The sequence below is a fragment of the Serinus canaria genome, chromosome 1 (genome assembly GCF_022539315.1).
Source record: "Serinus canaria isolate serCan28SL12 chromosome 1, serCan2020, whole genome shotgun sequence".
NCBI lineage: Eukaryota > Metazoa > Chordata > Aves > Passeriformes > Fringillidae > Serinus > Serinus canaria.
Genome location: NC_066313.1, coordinates 47,928,107 through 47,956,032, shown reverse-complemented (window position 1 = coordinate 47,956,032; position 27,926 = coordinate 47,928,107). Strand labels below are relative to the sequence as shown.

Genomic DNA, 27,926 nt, shown 5'->3' with positions numbered 1-27,926 from the left:
TCAGCTTTTTCTGCCTTATGATTTGGATGTGGATTTATTCCGTGATGGTATTTGCCAATGAAACACATGCCTGGGCTTTTCCAAAGCCAAACAAATTTTAGAAGTTCTGAGATTGATTGAGCAATTGTTTTAATTGTATTCATTGTTGGATCAAAACCTTTCTGTGCCACTGAAGGCTCACTTTATAAAGAAAAAGGAAAAGCCTTTAATGGCACATGCATTTTGAATAAAACTAATTATTTTAGCAGTGTTCCCATTTTATAGTATGAGTGATTTTTAATTGTTTTACTTTTATGACAATATTAATTTTGTCACGGAAAGAGATAAAGTTTTAGTGCCCATCCTAACGGTAGAACTGTAGGATGATGGTTGAAAATCTGATGGCTGCAGGTATGAAAGAAGAATGACAGGTCATTTTCTGACACATTTGGTCACTGAGGTGAAACTTTAGTCATAGAAATCTAGCATATGGTAGAGCTGGTAATAAATTTATCATTAAAATGCTTCTGGCAGAAAATTTCCATTTCTTCCAATAGAACATTTTACAGGAAAAGGTTAGTATCCATTAATCTATTTCAAATTGTTTCTGTAAAATAGGCACACACTTCTCAGCATGCAATGATTTAACAGTCTTCAAAGTAAGAAGTGTTAATTTTTATTGAACTTTGAAATTTTGGCATTGAAATTTGTTACACTGAAGTATTAAAAAAAAAAAAAAAAGAGAGAGAGGGAGAGATAAAAAGAGAAACCCTGATTTAAATTGCAAAAAAAGGAAATTCTGTCTTGAACTAAGAGACAAGGGTTTCTTCCAGATTTGCAGTTGCTAAACATTTCTGATATTTTCTGTGCTTTCTGGATAATAAATTTTCTCATTTGGAATTTCTTGCATGAGGAGAAAACCTGTCCTGCCTGAATCAGCCACACACAGAACACGGTACTCACTGTTCTACTCAGGCTTGTTTTCTGCATCATTCTCCCCTTACATCCTTACTTCTTATTCTTTCTCATTCTCTTTTGTCATTTATTCTTCTGACCCCTTTCTTGGCCAGAGCTCTAGAGCTCTCAGAGGCCAAAAGAGTCTTTCCCGGAGTGCCAGTGGGTCACCCTGCCCTCCCCACCAAGGAGCACCAATAACCCCATCCTGTCAGGAGCTCAGGATGCACAGGGCAGCTCAGAGCTGCTGCAGCCGGGGTGGAAACTTCTGCAGCCTTTTCCCAAAGGCTGGGCTGTCCTCAGCTTCCAATCATTCTCCATGTAAACCATTTTTGCATGTGAGAGGGAAAAAAACTGTCCTTTGGAATGCTGTTCTCTCTCTTGTTGAGTTTTATGTTGCCTTTTTTTCCCCAAAAAAATTGATGCAATATTTTGGGGCTTCCATTACCTGGATTTGTAGTGGGTGCCTCACAATATGTTAAGCAGGATACCCAAAATGTGTCTAAGCAAAGCTGCAGCTTTGCTTAGACACATTTTGGGTATCCTGCTTAACATACCATCCAGCCACACCAGGGAACCTCCTCTGAAGTTCCAGCATTGCTGGCAGTGTCACTGCATGCTTGCCAGGCCTGGTGTCATTACTTCCAGATGTAGTAACATTGATACTTGTAAGAGTGCCTGCACTGGAATTAATGATGATCTGACCATTCAAAATAAAAAAAGTATATAATGGTGAGATGTGATTCTTGAGGCATTAATTTATTCTGCTTTCTGTTTTCTTTTATCACGGCAGGATGCAGCATGAGCTGGTGGCTCCCTGGGGAATGGGGCAGTCACAGACAGCTCCAGGATGAGGCCTGGGGATAGGGTTGAGCCAAGGATGGGATAGGATGTCAGTCTGCAAGTTGGGTCACATGGCTGGGCAGGGCTGTGGCAGAGAACAGCCCTGCCACAGCATCGTGGGGCTGGGATGGACAGCTCTGGGTTGGCCTGAAATGGAGTTACAAAAAGACTTGGATATGTATATATTTATACAATTTCATGCTGTTAAGTAAATACATTGTTATTTGGACTTAGATCTAGGCTGCAAATGTGGTGTTTGCCCACACCCTTTAAGATGTAGTTAGCAAAGTGCAAGGGACAGGTGCAAGAGAGGACAAGCGGTTTGGAGTGGAAAAGTTGGTTTCACACAGACAGACTCACCCTTGGCCTAAGGTGAGCAAGTTGTCTGTTGGCTTTCTGTAGAAGTGGTAGACAGGAAGGCAATTCATGTTTGTAAAGCTTGTATGTGATGGCATTAATAAGCAAGTGTTATAAATATGTAAAAAATACCCTGTTCTGTGGCTTTACCAAGACCTGAAAACATCAGATTTATCCACTGAACTCTGCTTTCTTTGGGAACGAATGTGGCTATCCTGGTGGTACCTGAGGTTTCAGCCAGTGAACCACGTTCCTGCTCTCATTAATAGATGATGCCATTAATAGGACTGCCCCAGTCCCATCTCCATTCAATAAACCACTGTGTTCAAGTCATCATCATCAATGCTTTTCTTCTCATATTGCCAGGTACATAACACCAAACCCAGTCTGCACCACCTATCTCTTTTGCCCTTGCAGTGTAGGAGGTCCTAATTGTCTGCCCTGGTACCCCAGAGAGCACCATGCTTAGGTGCTCCTCTTGCCACCAGATTGCTGCTGGGTTTGTGGGTAGCCTGTGGCAATCACTACTAAAGCCTGGCTGACTGATGCTGTGTGTCCTTACTATCCCCCCAGTATATGTTTTAGTAAAAAACATTCCACTCAGATTGAGCATTCTAGCTGCCTAATGTATTTTAAAGTTATCACCACATAGCTCAGGATGACTAACACAGAGCGCACTTCATCAGTGAAGGGAAAACGAGCCCTCACTTTGCTGACAAAAAATTGAAGTCAGATTAAAAGCTGACACATCCTCTATTTTAGTGGTATGTATGAAACACTAAATATAGCAGAGTGCTCATGTATTTGCTGATGCATGGTAATGTAGTCTGTAGCAGAACAGCAATGGGCTGGCAAGGAAGATGGTGCACTGCAGTAATACGATAAAATCCTCATGTGACCTTGGCCATTTCAGAAGTACTCCACAGATAATTGTGTATCCTTGACTGATATAATGCAAAATTCAAACAGGAGCAGCAGTGGTCCCAGGGCTTTAATGAGCAGCCTGATACTGCAATATTTGCCCAGGCATAATGCAAATTGACTTCAAGGAGAGGTCTCCATAGTGTAAGAAACAGAACTGTGCAATGTAGCAGCTGTATATGAACAACTGCCAACAAGGGGCCTGATTCTGGGAAATGGGAGGGTGCTGTAACTCCATCTGGCTCTTGTTAGAAACTGAAGGTGCTTGATTCATCGCAAAATCAAACCTGAGTACAGTACTTTCAACTGATTACATATTTTTTATGTTTCCTCAGTCATAAAAGGTTTTATGCTCATGGTTTTATTTTACCTTTGCTGCAGTCCCTGGGCAGGAATTATGAGCTAATCACACTCTGTACAGGGAAATGGATGTGGCTCACAGAACCGTATCCTATTCTGGGATTTTCCTCTTGCTTGTGGGGGGATGGAGGTGATCTCTTTAAGCCTTTCACTTGCCATGGATGTCTGGCAAGTGTGCTGGTGGTGGAGCTGAGGCTGTGACTGTGAAACCCCTCTTCTCATCTTCTTCAGGGGGGAGTAGCAGCTGGATTAGACATTCAGCAGTGCCTTGCAAGACCTAGGCAGTACTTGTGTATCATGCTGTCATTACTCCAGCTATACAAGTTTATCCAAGATGAAAACCTGACCTTAAATAACTGGAAAAAATAAAACATCCTCATCCAATGATCCCGTGCACTTACTAGAAAGCAGAGCAGGGTCACTTTGACATGTTTCCAGCACAAAGTGGAGGTGCTTATTTTGGACTGAAAAATGAACAGGCTGTTTTCCTAAAGAGTGAAAGTAAACTACTGAATAAACCCAGCTCTTTGGTGACCTTGGTGGCTCTTAACTAGTTATGCTCTGTGTTGCTCGGATTAGAAGTAGGTAGAGTAGGTAGGTGCTTGTCCTGCAGTCAGTACATAAGAGGGTCATTCCATTTGGCTCCAGTTCTAACTTTTCTACAGTGCCAGTTTGGCTTCCAAAATTAGGCAGTGAGATTGCCTCTTCCTTTCATAATCAGAAATGACAGAACAAAGCCCTTCTTTGTACTGCTAAAAAGGCAAATCTTTGCTAGTCAGCTCTTACTGATGTATTGGAGTAGTTGAGGGATCTTCTGCTCTCAAAAGCAAGACAAAAATGAGATATTGCTGCTTTTCAAAAAAAAACCCAAAAACCAGCCAGGTATAGATTAGAAATTTATATGTTTACTGTTCTAGTATGTGAATTATAGACAAAAGCTTGATTTATTAAGAAGTACTCTGAATTTTATATAAGTCATTTCTAAAACAGTAAAGCAGCAATGTATAAAAACACTTTATACACATGGAACTACTCAATGTGATTTTAAATATCTTTCTCTATGTCTCTGCTCCATGGTTCTTTCGGTGACTTTGAGTTTTAGTCAGCATTTTAAATAAGAAAGAAAAATACTGAAAATAGAGATGATAAATAATAAAAATAATATATAGTTCATAATTGTACACAATATAGGTCGTTTCAGAATGAAGATATTATAAATACTTTTCCTAACTCAGTTTGGTTACAGCTTGGACTCCTAAGGAGAGCTGAACACTAAGTAGCTGGTAGATGAGCTTGGGTTTGTAACAAGTCTCGAGATGTGACAGGAACCTTGCTGTAAAAGGTGATCTAATGCAGATTGATAAATTGCTATAAAGTTTTGCATCTGTTGGAATTAGGTGGTGTCGGTTTCCAGCAACTAAAGTCATGGAGACACAGGATTCTGAAGTAATTTTTTTCTGTGACTGAACAATTGCCTGACAAAGGTTGCAGACAGACAGCCATATTCAGCTCTCTTGCTCCTGAGCAGCCAACTTGTTTTAAACTGGGAGCTTCCAAGAGTCATGGCAGAGACCACATTTTTCCATTTAACATTTATTCCAAAAGCAACAAATGCCTGGAATATTTTCACTGAATAATAATAATTTAAAAGTATATATGTTTTCTGTTTCATTTAGACCTTTTCCTCAGACCTCTCTGATAGCCACAATGCAAGCTAGGTCCTTGTGTTTTATTTCCTGTGCAAGACATAACTGCAAAAGTTTGAAGGTTAGACAATTTTTAACCAATGTTAAAGTATACAAGCAGCAAAATAATCCTTTAGCTTTTTATTATGCTAACTAAGCATGAAAGCTCTGAGACACACACAAACAAAGAATAATCTATATGGTAGGAACCTTTTGTTTTCACAGAAAGCATTTCTAATGGGTAGCAGTTCCAACAGTTTTAGTGTTTCCCAGTAGAAAACATTTCCATTGCAACCATTCTTTAGGTTAATTTTTTGTTATTTAACTCTTTAGTATCAGTTCCTAAGATTAATGTTTAAGGTTTTGTGCTGCATCAGAGGGACATGCATCATCTCTCTGAACAGCTCAGCACATAAGATGGATTCTGCACTGATTCTTTGTTTGCAAGTCAGGCAAGAAAACACAGAAAAGCTTCTGGCTGGAACACACTGCAGAGTATTTGGGAAAATGAAGTAATCAAAGCAGTCAACTTCTGGACTTTTGCAACCTAGGACCTTTTGTGGGGCTGCAGTCAGACCATGCCACTGTTTCCTGCTATTGAACAACCTGCCGTGTGCAGGCTCTGCTCAGAGGAGATGGCCATGGCTCAAGGACACACAGCATCTGTGTAGCTGTGACTGGCTGTGAGCAGAGGCGCCTCCTTCCACTTCCATGAGCACCATGGAACTGTGGCTCATGCCAGAACCAAGCACAGGACCTCATGGCATGAGCCTCAACAGCTTGCAGCAGGGTAATGACTGCATTAATTGGAAGGAAGTAATCACCGATAAGCCTCTCCCTAAATATAATGGGACCACTAGAGGAGGACAAAGAGCTATGTAGTGTTGGTGTCAACTACTAAGAAAGAAGAGCCTTTTTAGAAGGCTTCTCAGCTGAAAACCATCCAGTCTCTGCCCTTCCTGTTCTCCGTATTAGATTCCACCCAGGCAGCAAGTTGCTATGACAGAAATGCACATATAGATGCTGGTATTTATTGAGTGCTCAGCACAAGGCATAAACAAATTAGTAAATTCCACCATGCTGTCAAGCCACCACTGAAATGCAGCCGGAGGAGACTGGGGCTGCATCTGAATACAAAAGACATACCAAAGCCATCCCATATATCATTCCATTGCATACAATGGCATCTGTCATTTGTGATCTTGGCGCTGTGTCCTTATGAAGGCAGAGCAATTGGAAAGGCAAGTTCAAGAAAACAGATGGCCAAAAGGTTGCTTTACAAGTGGGTATTATTGAGTGGATCTGAATCTGCTATTCCAGCCTTCATAAAGTGTAGGCTTTTGACATAGAGTTTTGGAAGGTAATGGCTGTAGGTTTTTATTTTATATTTATTTATCTTGGATATATACCTACCCTGGAATATTTCTTGGTTTCCAAAGACACTGTTATATAAGGTTTTTATGATTTAACTCTGAGAAGTTAACTGATTCTAGCAAGGAATCTTGCAGGTATATCCTGTAGAAAATTAGGGATTTTTTTCTTTGTAGAATAGAAACAAAGTAGAAACAAAGTAGAAAACTGTAGAAACTCTGCCAGTTGCAGTCACCAGCAATTTTTTGGGATTATACTTAGTCTCTTAATTATTCATTTTTAGCTGTAGAGAAAATTATTTGTATCTATAAAGAAAAAAATAGCCTCTACTTTTCACGGATTTCAGAATCAAGTAGCTGAGGAAATGCGAGACTCATATATATAAATATGTAATGGGAAATATATTTCATAAAATGTACGTCGTTCTTTCAGGAAACTCTCAAAAATGCTGCTTGCTTGGATTGCTAATAAGGTCATTTATTATTTTTAAATTTTTTAAACTGAGGTAGTGACAATTGGCCTCAGGCCCAGAATAGTGTCTTTGTGAGCACTGTACAGGCAGAACAAAGTCTTTCCCTCCCAAATCTTATAGCCTTGCATTATCATCGGTCGTTTTCATACAAAAAGGTGACTTAAAACATTTACGTTTGTTTCTATTTCAGCATTCAAATAATTTCTCAGGAGCTTATTTTCATGCATGTTGGTCCATGAACTGATTGGTGTCCAGGTTACAGTCCCCATCCTGCCAGGTGCTCTTTGCTGTGCCATTGAGTCATGCTAAGCTTGGCTCCAGGAAGGGCTTACAGTAGCACCGTGGGTGTATGGAGAGCCTCTGTACCTGCTCATGCATGCCCAAAAACACCTGAGTGGTCAGCGTTGGTGCAGCCAGCTGCAGCTCAAGGCTTCTTAGTGCAGAAAAATCAGAGAATTAGTGTCTATGGGAAGTTGGTAATTCACTTCGGTCAAAGAAAGATAGAAGGGTCTGGGCTACAAAATAGGAGGGAGAGATTCAGAGAATCATTTCTTCTGTGCCTGCTTCCCAAAGCAGTGAAGAAGGAATATGGAGAGAAATAATTATAACATCCCCCAACCAACTGGTCTTTTTCCAGCCTTCCCCAGAAGTAAAGCATTGACTTCCCCAGAAGTAAATGCTTTACTGTCCATGCCAGAACTCCATCAAGAAAAACCACAGATTTTTATTTCCAGGCTTTTTGAGTAGGCAAAGCAGGTATAAGGCCACAGGTACTTCGTCATCACTAGCAGGCTACTGATATGGAGATCTGTTTGTTTGATAAACATATTGCACATAAAGTTAGCCATTACTTTCACAAACTTTTCTTGTCTGTTGACCAACACATGGTCAAAATCTTCAATTTACAGCTCCCTGGACTCTCATGTGGAAAGAAAAAAGTAAGATGAGTTTCCAAAGTTAAAATAAGCTTCTGTTTTATATTTCTACCTACTTATAAGGCAGACAGAAAGGATGCAGTACACTCAATGGCTGGATGATGTATCAGAGAACTCAGTATATTCAGTAGCATAGTTTAAAATGCACCTTTTCATTTGTTGCTTTTGTTGCTGTGATCCTCTTCTATGACCCTATATTTCTGGATTTTTTATAATAACAACCTTATAGGGATGATATCCAGAGTATTAGGCTACACCTAGGTAAGTGAAGGTATACAGAAATATGTGAGGGTCTCTAATTTGCTGTGATGTATATATGATACACTGATGTAAGTATAGTATACTGTGCTTCCTTAGGTCTTGATAAACCCTGTATCTTGTGAGGGCTCAGAAGGAAGTAAACTTACTCTGCAAGTGTTCATTTGACACAGCTACACTTTATTCTTAAACAAGAAAATTTGGATGGGAAGAGAGGAGTTCTTTGCAATACTTTTGTTGGGTTTGATCCTTCTTGTAGCAGAGTCTGGCACAGTGTCCTTGGCGATGTCAGTGGAGGCCAAGTGGAGCAATAGAGTACTGGAGTTCTGGGCTGCAGGGCTGTTGGGCATGAATTACTGTCCTCTGGAAATGGCAAAGCCACCTCAGTTTACAGCACTAGGCTTATGTCATCAGTATTCTCTTGGATGTCACAGAGAAGCTGCTCCTGGGTTTTGGCAGGAAGCACTCCTCCACACCCACTTCAGACTTCTTCTCTTTGCCTCCTCTCCTGTGAGCAAAAGCTCTGTCAAGAAAGCACCTTTATTTGGGCCAGGAACAGAGGCAGCTGATACTCAGCTAGTTATTTTGATTGCCTGGCTGGTAGGGGTTGGGGGAACAGATAATGTCAAGATTTCCTCTGCATTCCAGATCTGCTTTCCTCCTACGGTTAGCAGGCGGCGAGTGTGACTTTTCCCACTCAGCTTTTCCCACAGTCAGTAAGACTTATCTGACAACAGAGTTAGTGTCAGCTGTCCAAAACTAACTAGGAGATATCTTCCTTTCACCACTCCTCTGCTGTTATTGCTTATCAATGTCACTCTCCAGCTTAAATGACTGGTTAATTTACAGACATACTGAGACAAATTCACTTCTGTTGCAGCTTCAGTGAGCTCAGTGGAGTTATACCGAGTTTGGCCGTAGGTGTCTGAAAAGTGCAAGTGGTAGGAATGTGATACTAACAGAAACAAGAACATTGCAACAGTCAAAACAAAAAGGAAGCCCTGAGCTTTGGCAGGATGCCCATTTCAGATTTCAGAGTGTGATCCAACAAGGTGTTCATGTTTTACAGCTGGTGCTGCAAGAGAAAAGTTGTTATTCAACAGCAAAACAATTCCTACATCTCCACATCAAAACACAGCCCATGTTAAAAAGCAACAAAGGAAGAAACAAGTTACAGACTTTCTGAACACAAATTCTATTGAGAATCGTGACAAATTTGCTTTTAGAGACTTTGAAAAGACCAGAGTGAAGCTGAAGCACGCTTAACCTGAGATTTTCAAAAGAGTCTAAAAGGGTTGAATACTGAAATACTACTAGAAGTCCACATAAACAGGAAATGTGAGATGGAATTGATACCTCCAGCTTTACCTCCCGTCCAAGATGGCTTTCAAGAACCTCTTCTTTAGCTGGGGGTAGAGATGCATTTTTAAATTGTAACATCTTTTTCAGCTAGATCAAGTCCTGCTCCATAGACCTACTGTAGCACTTCTTCTAGGCAGCTGGTTTGGGATGGAATGAGGTATCCTCTCAAGGACATGTGCTTCCAACCCACCTTCCAACTTCCCTCAATTCTCTTTTAACAGTGGGTGTCCAAAATTCAAGGAAGAAAAATCTGTTGCTTTTGAAATTTTATTAACATTTCTGTTTCACCAATGAAGTTAAAATGAATGAAGTGCAAACCCAAGCATTCTAAAGTTAACTCAGTTAATTTTGTTAACGTGGACTAGCACTGCAAACAGAGATCATTCCATGCAGAGCACTTTGTTCATTGCTCTGCTCACTTCTCTACACCATGCACAAATCCCACCTACTGTTTTTTTCTGTGATAGTCTCTGGACTCCCCTGTATCTGTTCCCTTTCTCTACATTTCCTTCTTTTCAAAATCCAGTTTTAGTTTTCTTCCTTACCACTATTTAGTTTCTTCTTACAGTCACAGCCTTTTTAGAGTCTGATTACTCTCCTGCTCATGATGCCTTAAAGTGGCCTTCCTTCCTTCCTTCCTTCCTTCCTTCCTTCCTTCCTTCCTTCCTTCCTTCCTTCCTTCCTTCCTTCCTTCCTTCCTCCTTCCTTCCTTCCTTCCTGTCCTTCCTTCCTTCCTTCCTTCCTTCCTTCCTTCCTTCCTCCTTCCTTCCTTCCTTCCTTCCTTCCTTCCTTCCTTCCTTCCTTCCTTCCTCCTTCCTTCCTTCCTTCCTTCCTTCCTTCCTTCCTTCCTTCCTTCCTTCCTTCCGCCACTTCCTTCCGCCACTTCCTTCCTTCCGCCACTTCCTTCCTTCCGCCACTTCCTTCCTTCCGCCACTTCCTTCCTTCCGCCACTTCCTTCCGCCACTTCCTTCCGCCACTTCCTTCCGCCACTTCCTTCCTTCCTTCCTTCCGCCACTTCCTTCCTTCCTTCCGCCACTTCCTTCCGCCACTTCCTTCCGCCACTTCCTTCCGCCACTTCCTTCCGCCACTTCCTTCCGCCACTTCCTTCCGCCACTTCCTTCCGCCACTTCCTTCCGCCACTTCCTTCCTTCCTTCCGCCACTTCCTTCCGCCACTTCCTTCCGCCACTTCCTTCCGCCACTTCCTTCCGCCACTTCCTTCCGCCACTTCCTTCCGCCACTTCCTTCCGCCACTTCCTTCCTTCCTTCCTTCCTTCCTTCCTTCCTTCCTTCCTTCCTTCCTTCCTTCCTTCCTTCCGCCACTTCCGCCACTTCCGCCACTTCCGCCACTTCCGCCACTTCCGCCACTTCCTTCCTTCCTTCCTTCCTTCCGCCACTTCCTTCCTTCCTTCCGCCACTTCCTTCCTTCCTTCCGCCACTTCCTTCCGCCACTTCCTTCCGCCACTTCCTTCCGCCACTTCCGCCACTTCCTTCCTTCCGCCACTTCCTTCCTTCCGCCACTTCCTTCCGCCACTTCCTTCTCTTTCTTCCTTCTGCCTTTCCTGTTGGCTCTATTCCATACCTCTGTGTTGTCCAGAGCAGCTTACTCCTCTGTGGTTCTCAGTGAAATGGGCAAATGGCTCTGCAAGGTCTCTAAACCCATGCATAATACTTTTACGCCCTTGCAATCAAAAATTCTTGCTTTTCTTTCTGCTGGTTAGTGGCCATGTCATGGTCTATCATTGCATCACCCATGGGTTATATCTTTTGGCTGGCTGGGGATTAGCCACCTTTCTGGGTAATAACAAGCAAAGTTTAAAAACTGAGGACCAAAAGCTGAAATTCCAGATTCCTGTTTATATTCCCAGATGACGACCTGTAACCACTTCTGAAAATTGGAAAGGGACTTACACTCTATGACTTAGGGGCACAGTTTTTAAAACCATGAATTTTTTGTGCTTGGACAGCATTTCTTTAATGCCTTTTCCTTGACAGACTTAAAGCTTGGATGTGAGTACATTCTGGAATCTTTTTTGCAAAGAAGAGACAAAGAAATTTCCACTGTGAGAAATGGAGCTAAACGTGGAAGTGCTGGAACACATTCATCAGGTTCAGCTGTCCAAGGGAGATAAAATGATACCCTTTTTTAAAGTTGAATAAAAGTCATTGTGGGCAATAAAAACAATTACTGTTTCCCACATTAATTATCATATGTTTCTGAAAACAACAAAGCAATCTATAACATTCCCAAATGAGAATACAGATGTAGGATCCAGTATGGGTTTGTAAAAAGAAAAAAGAAGCTGCTTTTGCACAGAAAAACAGGAAGAGATAAAACTTATCTTGGCTTTCCAAACTAATATTGCAGAGATATTCAAAACAGAGATGAAAAAATGTGAGAAATCAGTGTGGGAAGGAAATTTTGGTCATAGAACATAAACTTCATAAAAGATCCAAAGACACATAAATTGAACTTGTCAGTTTTCAGAATATAGAGAAGCTAATAATAGGTTGCCCAAAGGATTTTACTAGGGCAAGTATCATTTAAAGCTTCATTATCTTGACAAGTGAGTGAACAGATGGCAAAATCTGTAGCAAAGTCAAGATTTCCTAGGGTCCTGAGGATTAGAAAGCTTTCTGAAAACCAAATTCAAATCACCAAAACAAGGTGATTTGACAACCTCAGTGAAGATGGGATTTCAATTTACCAAAGTGTGAGGTAATGTTCAGGAATGATTTGAAGTGTTCACTGATACTGCATACTTAACGAAGTGTTACCAGCTCAGAAAAATATCTAGGCAGCATTATGGACAGCTTAATTAAAACTGCTCCGTGGAAACAGCTGTTCAATTTGCAGCACTAGTTGTGAGAGCAAATAAAACACTGATTTATATGAACTATAAAAACCAGCATTGATATTATTATAATGTAATCATGTAAATTCAGGGAACTATATTACAGTAATGCCCAGCATCATCAACATTACCAAAATGTCTACAAAAAGAAACATTCAGAGAAGTGAGCGAAGGATAGTAAGCAGGGAAGATAGAATCATTTTACTTGCCCCATGAAAAAATGTGGCACTAAATTCCTATTCACCTTCAAGTCATAGGGATATCCAATATATGCAAAATACAGAAGCAGCAACACACTCTCTGTGCTGGAACCTTTTTCCCCAATTAATGAGGATCATCAAAACAGCAAAAAGTGGAAGGTTTTATGTTCATGTATTTTTAAGAAACATGGTGAGAATACCCATAGTAGATGAAATTTTCCAGTGAAGGATATGACAATTTTTTCAATTGCTTCATCAAATGAATAACTTCACCATTAATGTGAGACTGTCACTAGTGCTTGGTTCAAATTGTGGTGTTGGTTTGTTGCTGTTTTTTTAAGAATGATTAGAGTACTTCTTTTAGGAATGGAGGCTGTCCCTGATGATTATTGAAAAGAACCTAAGTTTCAGCAATTCTGCATTAAAAGGGTAATTTATATTTGTGCAAAGCAATGTAAGAGCCTATTACTACTTTCTAGTAGTACATACAACCTATTTTGCATTTATCTTGCCCAGCTATAAAAGATAAGCTATAGGACAGGAAAGAGGTGGATAACCCCAAATCTACTTAAGTCCTAAAGAAGGATAATGTTTCCCAGTTGAAACAGTTTTCTTTATGACTTGACTGGCAGCAGTGAAGTACTTTAAATCATTTTAAAACTATTTTGCAACATTTACCTCCACTGTGAGTCAGAAGTAGACTGGTTTTTGGCTCCCATATTTACTTCTGACACTTTTTTTTGCCTTTGGCTTTGACAGTCACATATTTTTAAGGCCTGAACTCTGAAAGTATGTATCTGATAAGTTTGATCAAACCAAGGATTACTTAATATAAATGTTCTCTGCCAGGTAAATTCACTGATCTTCCGTCTCAAAAGCTATCACTGTGGTAAGATCCTGCTGAGTTATAATCCCTTTAGCGCCTATTCTCCTAGCAATTTGCATGGGGTTTTGTAATGTAAATGAGTCAAAAATATTCCCTGAAATGTAGAACAATCTCAAGTAATTACTGCTGAACAGATTTGTGTCAGCCCAAAATGACAAAAAGGTGTTGGAATTATTCTGCATGACAGTAGCATAAGTAAACAAGATGAGCAACAGCTGTACTTGCAGCACTGAAAAGGTGTTCCGACATCATCTCTAGGAACTGATTTCACTAGAAGTCATTGCAATACTGAAAAAATGAACTCTGGAACCAGCAATACATACAAGCAAAGTAACAACCTTTTCTTGCCTCCTGGAACAGTCCAGAATGCATATCTCCTTCATTTGCATGACGTTTAAATAAAGTCAAGGAGAAATGTCTTGGTGGAGTCTCCAAAAAATGTCTGTTAATAAGAGGGGGATCAGGCCAGCTGAATACAGTGTTTCAGGGGGAGCTGAAGCCTGCTCTGTTCTTTCTGTAATCACCTTTTCAAGTAATTATAAATAAAAAAGATGGTGCTTTCTGGCAGGCAAGGAGTGGCACACTCAGTAGAGAGCTGTGGCTGTGATCTCTGTCATCATTCTGGTCACATCAGTGTACACAGCAGCAAGTGATGGGCAAACACCTCCTCAAGCTCTCTATACCTTTGGTACACTTGGCCAACTACAGAGCAGTCCCTGCTATTGCCTTTCTTGGGAATTAAGTTGCTTTACAATGGACCGTTTTCAATCCAAAAGAGAAAAAAAATATATATTTTCTAGCTTTCTCCCATGGTCTTTGATGTTACTGTTTATATAATAGTAATTTAATGTCACTGTTAAAATTCAGTTATGTGAAAAGTGCATGAGTGCATAGCTAAGATTTTTTGCCTCTTGCATGCAGAAATGGGAGCCTATTTGGAAGACTACAAAAAGTTGTGCTTTAATTTCTCACAGGTGAGTTCTTTTACACAGACTGTAATTCTCCAGCACCACATCACTGCTCCTATAAAGTCTGCTGCCTACTAAGCAGTGACACCTTATGGCTTACCTCTCTGAGCATATGTAGTATAGTCCACATAAAAATATAACACAGTTTTGTTTCCAGCATAATGAATCTTGAATGAAACGATGCCATTATGCAAACCCCCTTACATGCAGCAGGCAGGAAGAGTACAAGGAAAAATACTAAGGTGAAGGACCTACAAATTTGTTGTCACAAGTACTTTTTAGACTTGCAATTCATAGCTATGCTTTTGCCTACCTAATTATAGGAAGCCATTACTGAAGTGCTACTGGACATCATTTGGTAACTTTTTTCCCTGAAGCTTTCTGTAATGGTTTCAAGAGGCCTGCGGTACTACAGGCCTCTCTTTTTCAACCAAAAAAAGTAAAACCCTCAACAACTCAAAGTAAACCTTTCTCTGCATAGCTCTAAAAACCGAAACTGCAGTTGTTACTGCTGACTTGTTAATATAACACAGACATGGACATTTCCTGGTTACTGTAAACACTGAAATGCTTTTGGAGTTAATGGAATACAGGTGCTGCCTGACACTACCAAAATGTTCTCACAGAAACAGGGACATTTTCGGACAGAAAGAGCTGCAGATCCACCTAGTCCAGCCCCTTCTTCACAGCATGAATATCCTGCTTCTCAGTGGGAATACCCAGATATGTTAAATGTCATGAAACAGGCATTCTTCCTAAGCTTAAGCTCCTTTATACTCCCAGGAATGGCCATACCACTCAGCCTGCTGGAACAGAAAGTTCTGTAATGCCAGAGCTGGGTGATGGAGTGGGCTTAGGCAGGCTCTGAGGCGGCTGGGAAACCTTCCCAATGGAGCTGTGGGAAATGATGCTTACAATCAAATCGTCACCAGCCTTCACTTCAAATGAGACTCAGACAATACTGCGGACAATTAGCCCTTCTTTAGTGTGGAATCAAGAAGAAATTTAAAATCAGCTTTAGTGATTCAAGATCCTGTAGAACAGTTTAGGTTAATAGGGATTGGCTTGGGCCCCAGCCAAATTTTTCTTCTGGCCATTATAATCTTCCTACCTGAAATTCTATCCCCTATTGCAACTGGCCACAACACTCTTTATTTACTGGCCAAAAACATGAGGGCCATTGCTGTTTAATTCTACCAAATGAATATATTTAAAATCTGTTAAATAAGTTTAAATAGTAGCCATGTGGCCCGTGATGAAAATTGCAATATACTGACCCTTGGCAATATGCTGCCATCAGTCAATAGCCTAATTACTCAAAAGGTGTGTGTACAGAGAAGTATTTGCACATCTGAAAAAAGTTCTTACTCTCACAAGTAAATTCGTTTGGGGAACAATTTGCTTGCATTGTTGTTAGAACCTGCTGTCAAGATTGATCATGTTTTCCTGTGTAATCCAGGAGAGTTATTAAAAAAAAAAAAAGAAAAAGCTCCCAGGTCTCTGAACGAATATCCTGCTATGGTGTGTGCTAAATTGCCATTGACTGCTGCAAGGCAAGGCTTTTTTACACAAATGTTCCAATTATTTCTACTGTGATGGTAATAACAGTTGGAAGTTTAGAAAAAAAATTTAAAATCATGGCTTAGACAAGGTCCCAATACACTATTAAGGAAATGAGCACTTTGAGAGCAAAGAAAGATGTAGTTTAAAACAATATATTTTTGTCAAGTGACTGAAGAGGAAGGGAAAAATCAGACACCAGAAGCTGAAATGAGAAGAACAGGGGCAATATTCTGTGCTGAGACATTTTGTGTTTCAACATAGCTGCTCACTTACTCAAGGGCATTAATCACTTCAAAATTTCAAGCTCAGCTCCAGTAAAAAACCAATACATCTACACATATAAAATGTAGTCCACTTTCCCAGTTGCTTAATCATTGAAGCATTGGCTATTTCTACACAGACTGGCTTTGCTCAGCACAAGAGTTCATGTCTTCAATGTAATATATTTTAAAGATGTCCACAGAGCATCTTACGAAAGGAAGTGAAAGTTTATTGGCACTTGGTTTGTTTTGTCCGTTCTTCTCGTCTGTTATCTGAGAAATGTGCAAGGGCTCTTGGGGCTGCAATTCTTCACAATTTCAGCTGAAGCATCAGCTTGGTTGTCTACTGTTCCATAGAAGTGCCCTGTTTACTCGGGGGGCTATCCATCCAATCATCATTTGTACCACAGCTGCCTCCCTGTTTCCTTCTTCACCATTCTCATGTAACAGAGCAACCTCCTGCCTGTCACACAGGACCTTCGCCTGGAGTTTTTAATGCCCTGTGACAATTTAGGCTGGGTTAGTACAAGAGACTGGACAGGAAGAGGGGTTATTAAAAAATAACCTGCAAGAGTTAGATACAAGCGGAATGAAAGATGGAGAGAAAAGTGCACATTAAAGCTGGCCAGAATGTGAAAATCCTGCTATATTAAAACCAGGAAAATAACAGTTATTTTCCATAAAAATGTATGATTTCTCTAATTTTTTATTAATAAACAATGGGTTTTGTCAAAAGGAGGTTTCCAGGTGAAATTTTTGATTGCTGTAGAAATTAAATTTCATCCCACATTTACCATTTCACTTTTGTTCCCATTTACTCTGCCTGGATAGACACAATCTGGTCTACTGCAGTGTGTCCCAAATGCAAATACCCTGGCAGTTCTCTGCTGTCACTGCTCAGTGCAGCTCGTCCTGCCTTTATGGTGCCTCAACTAGAGGCTGCTTGACTGAAGTCTGAAGGCCCTTCCCTAGTCTCACCTATCTGTTCAATATTAAAAGCTTTCTTCCCACAGCCTGTTTGTGTACAGGATCCCAGCTTTTACTGTCTACTCATTATGTTTTCAAATACACATTTGTGTGCTTTTGTTAAAAATGCCCCTCGTTCTTGAAAGTTGGTCCTCTGAATATATAAAGACACAACATTAACCTCCTTGGAGACTCTCTTGCTGACTCACTTTGCACCAGTGCTTCCAGACACTAATTCTGGTGTGCCAGAAGTACACCAGCAGTTACTACTCTGTTCTATTGCTCTCTCATACTCCACCCTTCCTACCCCAATCAGGTCTTCTCTCCATCAGTGTCCTGTTTTATATTTAGTTTTATATTTATATTTGCAATCTCCTGAGGGCAAAGATTGCACTTCAGTTCCATCCAGTTTTTGCTCCCAAGCACTTTGAGAGAACAAATTGTTATTAATAATAACAACAATAAAGTATCATCCTTTGTCTGAATAGAATTAAAGCTTAATTTCCCCCCATGCCCGTTCTAGCAAGGGAGAGGGAGCACAGTCAAACAGCAGACACTTTGTTACTGTAGTCTGTATCTGAGCATACTTAGAGTCTTTTCACAGTGAATACTGCAAGAAGTTCCATTTATTTCAGCATTAATCAAAGTGAACAAAAGTGAAAGAATTTGGCCCCCACTAATGAAAGCCAGCAGTGCTCTGCTGTTGGCAAAGTGCAGAGCAATCCTTTCCCAGAGCTTCAGAAAGCTAAAATGAAGTAGGATGAACATATAGGTGCCAAACTCTTGATAAACCAGAAAAGAGTTAAACTAATTTATAACTTATTCTCGTTAAAGCGACCTTAAAATGATGATAAATTGTATATGTACATTTTAAAAAAAAAAAAAAAAAAAACAAGGAGAGAGTGCCAGGGCACAAGCTAGAACATTTTGTCCTCATTCATAGTGATTCTTATTCAAAATATTTGTTTGTTTACTTAGATGTCAAAGAGGACACCTACTCATATGCCCTTGGTGCTTTTAACATAACTTCAACCACAGAATTAGTATGAAATTCACTGGAGTCTGCTGTTAGGAAAACAAGCAATGGAAAACCTCAAATCTTTTCTTCCCTTCCAGTGGTAACCCAGACTTACAACATCCCACTCAGACCATTTAAGCTGTGATAGAAAACAAATTCCAGAGCTCTAGGACCCCCAAAGAGATAAAGACCACTGCCAAAGTTATAAATATTACTTGATATGTTTACATCTAGGCTGTCTGAGCTACTATTTGAAGCTACAAAAGCACAGCAACACCATTTTGGGTATAGTAAATTTCAAGAATCCTCATTACAGTCAGTTCCTGAAGAATGAAATTAATTATAAAATTTGGCATTGCACTTATTATCATCAGACTGCATCATTGATCTTGTAGATCCTGTTATTTCCTCTTTTGCTTTAGTATTACTTTCTAAGGAATACTAGAGTAAGGAGCCTGTGTCCTCTAAATAGCACACAGTAACCAAGGATGCACTCTTCCCACATTTTCATCCACACGACATGTCTTGTTTTGTTCTTCTACAAGTAGGCAGATATTGTGAGGCGATTAAACTAACAAAAAATCCTGATTCATGGTAATTAAAGACAAGAGGATGGAAACAAAAGAAGCTGTACTTTTATCACAGTCTTTCAGTAGTTTACAAATGGCAAACCAATACGTAGTCATGTTTCTCTTTCCTTAGGTCTGATTCTCTTCTTACCAGGTACATTGGAGTTAGTACACAGTTACTTTACTAGGACTACATCAGGCTACATAATGGAATCTGTAACAAATTAAAAACACACTGCTAATTAGAGGCCAGAATACTACGCAATGTCAATTAACTTGGCGTTTAATTACCATGGTGATTGGAAGGAGCTATAAATTGCTAAATATATAATTAGTGTACCAGAGTTCTGTGCCACAATGGCATCAGAGCATGGGTACAACTAGTTTAAACTTTTCCCCAATATTTTATATGCCTTCAAGATTTAAAGAGAGTACTTTTATTCCTGCCAATATTCTGTTATCAATGAGCAAAGACAACTATAATAGTTCAGCTTCTTTTAAGGCAGCTGGGAACTTCCTCCTTTCTCTTCATCATATACAGTGGTTTCATTGCAATTACTCTGAAAAGAACCATTTTGGCAAGACTAGTATTAAGCAGGAAAACTGCATATTCTGTGGAAAATGTGCTTTCCTTTTCTTTCCCCCAGAAGTGTTAGCCATCTTGTGCTGGATGTCAGAATATTTCAAGCAGGAAACACGACTACTGATCAGCTGGCTACTTATACACTTAACCAACATAGGCAAAATGTGTGAGAGACCAGAATTTTACCATCTTGTCAGGTTTTCTAAATTCTAAAAGGAAATGAAGCATGTTTAACCTATGAATGATTCCTAACATGTACCCTTCTTCAAGCAAATTCTGCAGAATAGCTGTTATTGTAACTGCTACTATGAGGTGTAATACATCAAAAATACTCGTGATGGTAATTAGACTTCTGAACAGCTGACTATGATTAAAAGCATAAAATAGGAATAGGCCAGTTGCTGCATGAGGTGCGTTCTCATTACTCAATAGCACTGCTTTCTTTGGGGAGAAAACTACAATATCTGATCTTGCCTCTGGATTTAGTTTTCCACAATAAAGTACCTGGAATTAGTAAGATTTTTGTCAGTGCCTGCCACAGAGTTTGGTCTAGGCTTGCCAGTGCAGTTCTGTTGCTTATTATGAAATACAGCCATATCACTGCAGTTTATCTTAGTAACTCGTGGTGAGATAACATGGGATTAGCAATTGCCACTATCTAGTCACTAATTAGCTGCTTTCAGTAAACCTGGAAGTCTAGGGATATTTTTGATAAAGCAAGATCTTAAAAAATGCTGCAGAAGGGAAGATAATATCTTTTGTTCTATTGCTACATTCTGGCTCTTGCAGACAGCCACTGAAGAAAGGGATATCTATCTTCCAGACAGGCAGGGCACTCTAAGTTGGTGCATCCAAGTGTGGCTGCCAGAAGAGCGCTGCTGAAGGTTGCAGTACTGGCTGACGTGGGCTGACATTTGTGGGTGGTGACACAGCAGTATGATACAAAACCTTCAAAACTGAGTTTATCATTTCACCTTTAGACTGTGTATCATGGCTCATCTTTATAGGGCAGCTGAGAACAATATCAGGGATTAATTTCTCATCTCTGCCTGGTTCCTAACTGATAAAAGCCTGTGGCAGTAAACAGGCATAGTAGGTCTTATGTACTGGTAATGGCTGTGTTGGTGAGGGATTAAATAAAGAGAGGCAGAGGTCAGAGGCAGATTTACTGGGCAGAGGAGCTGATTGTAGGAACCATAATCCTCTCTTCTCCCATTAACATCAGCAGGTGTTTGCTCTGGGTCATGGGATGTGGGAGTATTTACATAATTATGCTGTCTCCCTTCCAGATCTTGGATGCATCCATCCCTGGAAGGCATCCCTTTTCTCAAAAGTGTTTGTCCAGTCATTTGGAGGACACTGGAACTGCAGGCAGAGGAGTGACATACAACATCTGTACAAGTTCCAGACAAGCACATCGTCTCCACTATATCAGCTAAAGTAGAGTAGTTCAAGATGAACCTTTTTAGATGGACCTTTTAAGAACAGGGACAAAGGAAAACAAATTCACACCACAAAATAAGCAGAAGACATCATTAACAGTAGTAACATGGAATTCATCTGTCTGTTTGCTTTTAGCTTCTGACATTGCAGTTACGGTTTAAATCTAAACAAGATGGGGATATCGATAATGTTTAACATGACTGCTTTACCTGGGCATGCAGCTCTTTCAGAGCAGGGCACTCACTTGCAGGAACATCAGCCTCTGCTTTGCACATCACAAATACTCTGCCAAAAGGGCAAGCAGTAAGTAATTGATTGTGACTAAATGGAATGAAGAGGCCATTGTCCTTCTCAGCTATCAGACTCTCTGCTGGAGGAACATCCAGGACAGGGAAGAGGACACTGTTGAAACAGTATTTCCCAGAGCACAGAAGAAGCAGAGACACAAAATGGCTTTCCTAAATGGGATAAGGGCCCAGCTATTACTTTCTGGCTAGCCCACAGATGAAGAAATCAGGATTCATTTTAGTCTGTAAATTGTGTAAAAAGTGTCTGCCGGGGTTTCATTTTGAAACCTTTTCAAAAGCGCAAGAGCTTGTAAGAGAAGTCATGCAGGGGGAAGGAGGTGGAGAGTAAGTGGGTGGAATGCAGAGAAAATGGGAAAGAAACAGGAGAGGCTGTGTTGCGAGGACTATGGCTTGATCTTGGGTGGAGAGTTGATGAACCTAGGCCTCTGAGAAAAAAAAAAAATCCTAACTTTCTTTCCGCAAAAGTTGAAGCATGGGCAAAGCACCTATTACAGCCTCCCGTGAAAAAGGCAGCCTGTTGCCTGCCAGGTTTTCTGTCACTTCGTGGCGGATGACCTCTCCCCGGAGCAGCGGACGCCGCCTGTTCGCAGCGCTGGGGCGGCAAGGCTGGGGTGGCGGCGGGCAGGTGCGGGTCGCTGTCCAGGGATCTCAGAGGCGGCAGCGGGAGCTGACAGCAGGGCAGCCGCGGGGGCTTGGCCGGACAGTTCCCAAATGAGGCCCACGGGCACAAGCGGGGTCAAGGAATTTAGGCGCGGGGCCGCGGGACTTGCGGGGTCCCGGGCCGTCGGTGGTGCCCGAGGGCGCGGGGTCTCGGTCAGGGCAGGACCAGGGCCGGAGCCCGGGGCACCTTCCCCGCCCCGCGGGGGCCGCAGCGCGGGGGAGAAAAGGAGGGCGGAGAGCGGCGGGCGCGGGACGGGGCGCTGAGGGAGAGAGGGAGGGAGGCTGGCGGCGGGAGCACTGCCCCGGGGGCCGGGGCGGGCGGCGCTCAGGTGAAGGAAGGGCCGCCCGCCCGGGGCGGCGGTGACGCGGCTGCGGCGCGGCGGGGCTGCCCCGCGGCCCCATGTGGGCGCCGCCGCCCGTCCCCGGCGAGGAGAGCGGCCGCGGGCGCTGAGCGGGGCTGCCAGGGGCGGCATGCGGAGCCGCCGAGGATGAGCAGCCAGCGCCGCCCGGCCAAGGCGCAGCTCCGGAGGTCGCTGAGCGAGCAGCTGCGGGACTCCACCGCCAAAGCCTGGGACTTGCTGTGGAGGAATGTCCGGGAGCGGCGGCTCGCAGGTCAGTCCCCGCCGCGCCGCGGCCGCCGCTACCTGCCCGCGGCCGCCCGAGGGGACGCCCCGGGGGACGTCCCGGCCCCAGCGGAGCGGAGGGGTCCCGCTCCAGGGACATGTCCGGGGGGCACCATCTCCGCTGCCGGAGCGGCGAGACCCTGCTGCTTCGGCCCGGGCGGGACGGGGAGCTCCCGGCAGGAAGGCGGTGGGCTGCGGGCAGGAGCCGGGGCAGGCAGGTCGCAGCCCCAGCCCCTGCAGGCAGCACCTGCCCGGGTGGCGGCGGGCAGCGCGGGGCTGCTCACACACGCGGTCGGGCTCGGGGCTGAGCCTCCCCCTCGCTCCGTGTCTGAGGCACCTTCTGAGCGTCTCCGAAATGAAGAGGGTTGGCTTTGCCTCCGGGAAGCAAGCTCACCTGCTCCTCTGATCACTTTTCTAAGTCTAACCAACCGGGTTGGTTCCTCATAGGGTTTGCATGTGAGAAGGACTTCAACTCCCAAAGAAAAATGGTCTGTTTAATTTCACATGCTTCTATATCTTCGGGTCACCTACCTGGTCTGGAAAACCGGCCTCCTGCAGCTTTTCCATCCCCAGGTGGGGTCCAGAAGGACACAGAGCAGGGCAGGTGCTCCAGGAGGTCGGGTCTCATTTAAAACCCTGCTATTGTAGCAGCACAGTTGCTTTATGCACATAAGCATACACCCAGTGTGTATTTGTAAAATACTCTGTGAATTAGAAGATCTAGATTAGAATATCTAGTACATATACATGGAAGTGCAAAGTAGAGTTATTCTACTAGAAAACGATACGTCAAGATTTATGAGCAGGATCATGTATAATGAAGTCTAATTTGTAAAGATGGATTCCTCTGTCACATCCTACAGCATTGTTAGGAGTTTGGTGACCTTGCCCAGGGCACTGTGACATGCTGTATTGTATAATACAGAGGTAAATGATGCAGGTTTTCTGATGCTGCCTACAGCACATTAGTTGTTATGTACATACAATTAAAGTAATAGAAAAAAATTACATGGCATTTTTTTTGAAAAATTTATCTAAACTGGATAGCTTCAATAATGAATTATTAAAACGAGTAATTTTGTAATATTATTGTTAACCAAAATACTAAACTTAATGTTTTCATTTTCTTTTAATTCCCTTATTCCTATATTGATAGCAGAAGCCAGCAGACATTCAGCAAGGATACTGTTGGCTATTTTTTTCTTTTTTGGTCAAAGACAACTATTGCTTGATTGAGCAAAGAACCTGGGCAGGCTGCCATTATACTGTAGCCAACTTCTTAAAGCAACTGGGTATTAAAATTGATGGAGTCAAAACTTTTTATTTAAGGTGGATAGAATACTAATGTCCGGGTTTATGCACTGCCATAATTTAAGTGCTATTCATAATACTCTGGTAAGACACTGGTACATTTGCCATTTAATTAAATTACTTACCTGATGACATAATGAAATGTGTACAAATGTCTGTTGATGTCAGATATGTCCTCTTGTTCTATTGCTTTTCTGTCTCTGGCATTTTTGTCCTTGTTTTTATATTTGTTAGTTGTGCTGACTTGCTTAGCTGCAGTGTATATTCCTTGGCCTCTTCTTCCAGCTTTTGTTAATGAGAAGGCAGGAAATTTAAGCTGATCTAAATGTATCAACTATTTTCTGGTTGCCGGCCCTGATTCTTCCCCATTGCAATAGATCTGATCCCAACCAGGTAGACAAGTTCTGTCTTTTTCCTCAAACTGGCATTGTAGTTCAGCTCTGACTGGCAGTCAGAGCAGCAGTGTAACTGGTAACCAGTGTTCAAGAGCAATGCTCAAAACAAAATGCAATTTTAATCATTAGTGTGCTGTCATATTGCAACTGTCAAGCCAAATAAAAACTTGTGATTCAATTATTGCTATGATGATACCTTTGCAGGCACTTACTAATGCCTAGTAGGTGTCCTCTTCATTACTCTTTTGGTTTGCTTTAGTCTTTTATCTATTTGTTAAGAGTCAGGACACCAGTTGCCCAAGAAACATCTGTAAAGAAAGCAAGCATATTTTTGTAACTCATAAAAATGAGTTAGGGTTGGATGAGGTGTTGGGAATTCTCCAGTATAGCCTCCAGCTCAGAGCAGGATCAGCACTGGGAGCAGAGCAGATTACTCAGGGCTTTCCCCAGTGCTCCTTGGAAAGAGTTTCTGCCCTGGCATCCAGGCTGGAGCAAAGGGCAGCAGGACACTGTTGGGCAGCAGGGGTGTGAGCTGGAGAAAGGAGCTGAATCCCGGCTAGAGCAAGGAGAGGGCTGAATTTTGACTCAGCTTCTCCCAAAGAGGCAGAGAGCATGGCTGGGTTGCTGTGGAAAAGTAGGTTGTGCATAAAAAGACTGCTACAGTGTGCTCCTTCCTTCCCTCCCTCCCTCATCCTTGACAGCAGAGGTGATGAGCAGCAGCCTGGCTCCTGGCATGCTCCTGGACAGGGCTGCTCCGTACTGTCTCTTATTCAGGACAGATCTGTGGTGCCCAGCAGCTCTTAGTCACTTTTTCTGATTCACTGACTGGGATTTGTTTTTCAAACAATGGGTGTACCCTCTACAGTGCCAAAAATTGCACCCTCAGGGTTTTTTTGTGCTTTTTGTAAGTTTTGCAGAGGTACTTTACACTGTTTCCACTATGCTTATGGTTTAATTTGGAATTGACAAACTGAATGGGAAACGTACCAGAATTTTAACTCCCTGTGGGGGCCTATTCACCTGAAAGGTTGTTTAAGATACTTTTGGTTTAATGTAATCCTGAACTACTTTGCCATTATTGAAAACCATTGTTTAAGGAATTTGACTTAGGTATTTAGCAGATCCTCCTGCAGTGATCACCTAAAGTAATTCTGAGATCCCTGTTCAAATCATGATCACCTGTTACAGTAAAACACAAGTTGCAGTTCTTACATTCCTTGACTGTAAGGGGAAAGTGTCACCTACTATCTGCCATTCTTTCAGTTACTATACACTAAAATAAAATTAAATTATAATTTAGTTTTTAAATTCAGTACTTTGGAGTCAGGAAACACCAGAGCTAAGGACCCCTGTGTCTGTATTGCACAGCCCCCTCTTAGGGTAGGATTGTCATGACTGGCATGATTGACTGACATGATCACCTCACCCTTTTTGTTGCTCAGAATTTTTCAGCCTCATTTACTGCAGAAACTGATGATCCCTGTTGCTGAATCTCTTAACTTAGAGCCTTCTGTACTGCAGCTTTCTGAAATACTGGACTAAGCACAGAATTATAAATTCCCTCAGGGGTTCATGAGCCTGGTGCTTGCATATGTCATGCCATTAATATTTCGGTTGAAGCTTCAATGTTATCAGTTCCCATTTTACAGATAGAAGCAAGAGGCAAAGTGAGACTGAACCCCAGGAACATCAACTCTTGAGAGTTAGAACTTGAATTATCTACTTTAGTATTCAAATTATGACTCTCAGTAGCTGCTGTTGCACAACATTTTGAGCAAATCAGCATTTGGGGTCTAACTGTACTGCACTCAGGGAATGAATAACTTGCAGTTTCTGGTGGTCTGGTCAGATTTTGTTTCAAGTGACTTGGTGTAAAATAGAGAAGAATGGAAGTGCTCTGCCACAGGGGCAAGACTCACTTGTCATAGTCTCAGAAACCTGGGGTCTTTCTGTCTCCCTCCTGCATGAGCTTCAGCAGGGCTGATACGTGACCATACCCCATCATCAGATAGGATCCTTGGAAACTGCATGTGCAGATGAAGATGAGACTTTGTCTCACTACCTAGTAGAAAGAGGGCTGAGTTAGAATTTAGCAGAAATTTAGACTTCAATTTTGAGACTTACTAAAGTTTGCAAAATTAATTCTGTGACCCTAGCATTCTTCTGATAAGAGAAAGCTTTGCTTCTAGTTCCTGAAGTTCAGCTTTTAGCAATCTACACAGATTTCTGTCAGGATTTCTTCTCTGTAAGGCTGCCTCCACTGTGTCCGTGGCATAGATACACCCTCAGCCTTTCTGACAAATCTCTTCTCTCCTGAGCTTCATGTCTCACAATCCTTTGTATCTTCTTTGTTCTCTAAGAGATTAAATCCCTACTTGATCTCCTCTAGCTCTTCTGGTACAAAATTTCTCTCATCTATCCACTGACATCCTCTCTGCTGCCTGCTGCAATTGCCCAATCAGACAGGGCACCCTTGAGCACTGTTCCAACTCATACTCAACCACAGAGCTCTCCAGAAGCAACTGCCTGGGGTGGTCTGGGGAACCAGTTTCAGATGCTCCCACTCTTTTTTTTTTTGGCTTGGCTGTGCTCTGGGTAAAAGGAATTTGGGATCAAGTTTTCCACCACACCTCCAGTGGTTTGCTCAGACTGACATTTCAAACTGTTTTAACTTGTCCAATTTTGGACAGATATTTCAGCTACTAGTGCTAAACTGACTCTTGAACTTCCCCTGTGAGGTTGCAGGGTTTTTTTTCCAAAGGATGAAGCACTTAATGTCTCAAATCAAGTAGAATGAAAATGTGTGGTGGGACAACATATCATGAACTAATTTTTTTCTTAGAAATGGATTACCTGAAGATCCAAAACTGAAACAGGAAAAGAAAATCCCTAAGAAGTCCAAAGAAGCCAAAATTAACACCTTTAAATGGAAAGCTTCACAAGTCCTACTCTTAGGTGTCCTTAACTGTTCGGGAGGATCTTATAAATTGATTAGCAGCTACAAGTGTCTCTTCAAATATGACTGAAATACATTTATATCAGAGATGAAACTGAACATTATCAGTTGTAGGTAGAAAATGGAGAATAATTTGTCCAGCAGAAAGTAACTGTTACATTCAGCATGTGGCAAAGATGACAAAGCAATGCACCCTCTCCTCTGGAAAGTAATTTGGGGTTGGTTTGTGGGTTACTGTGGTTTTATTGGGTGCAAATGAATAAGCCTAAGCTTGTAATTGCACCTAAGACAGCATGGTGCTCCTTGGCACCTGCTGATCTTTTGATCTTGGGGAATACAGAAATGAAAAGTGGGTTTTAAAAAACTAAAACTAGTGGTCACAACCAGAACTGTGTGAATTTTAGCAGTTTTCTGTCATGCCAGTATGGAGACAAATACAGCTATGTTTCTGCAGCCTAATTAAAGAACCATCAAATCTATAGCTCTCTCATAGTTTCTTGTTTTCATCTAAAATGAAAAATTTTCAAGAACTTGTTTATGAAGTTTTTATTCTGCAAAGCTGAAGTTTATTTTGGGGTGAAGTCACTGGAAACGCCAAAGGAAATATGTTTACCAGGCTTCCAGGTCCTCTGAGAACCCCTGAGCAAAGGCAGGTGTCCCAGTATGGGACCAACATTGAGTCTGCTGCATCTTGGTATTATTACATAAGTGAAATTTATTCTGAATTAAGACCTTTGTGCAAGTGTAGCAGATTAATCTACCTTAAAGCCACTCATGAAACAAGTGGATTTTTTTTTTAAATAAAATAATTTTAGAAGATCAGTTTTAATTAAGGAGTGTGGGAGACGGATGTGTGAAAAATGTGGT

At 41.8% G+C, this 27,926-nt stretch overlaps 1 protein-coding gene across 2 annotated transcripts in view; it reads left to right on the top strand.

The window, feature by feature from the left end:
• STARD13 (StAR related lipid transfer domain containing 13) overlaps positions 1 to 27,926 on the top strand; it is a 291,026-nt gene that overhangs the window by 125,072 nt on the left and 138,028 nt on the right. The window contains exon 1 of one of the 2 annotated variants that reach the window (XM_030234031.2): positions 22,232 to 22,386. The exons of the other annotated variant lie outside the window; for it this stretch is intronic. Within the exon in view, the coding sequence (XP_030089891.1) occupies positions 22,263 to 22,386 (124 nt within the window). The 5' untranslated portion in view covers positions 22,232 to 22,262. Of the gene's footprint in view, positions 1 to 22,231; positions 22,387 to 27,926 lie in introns of those variants that run through there. 2 annotated transcript variants of the gene reach the window in all.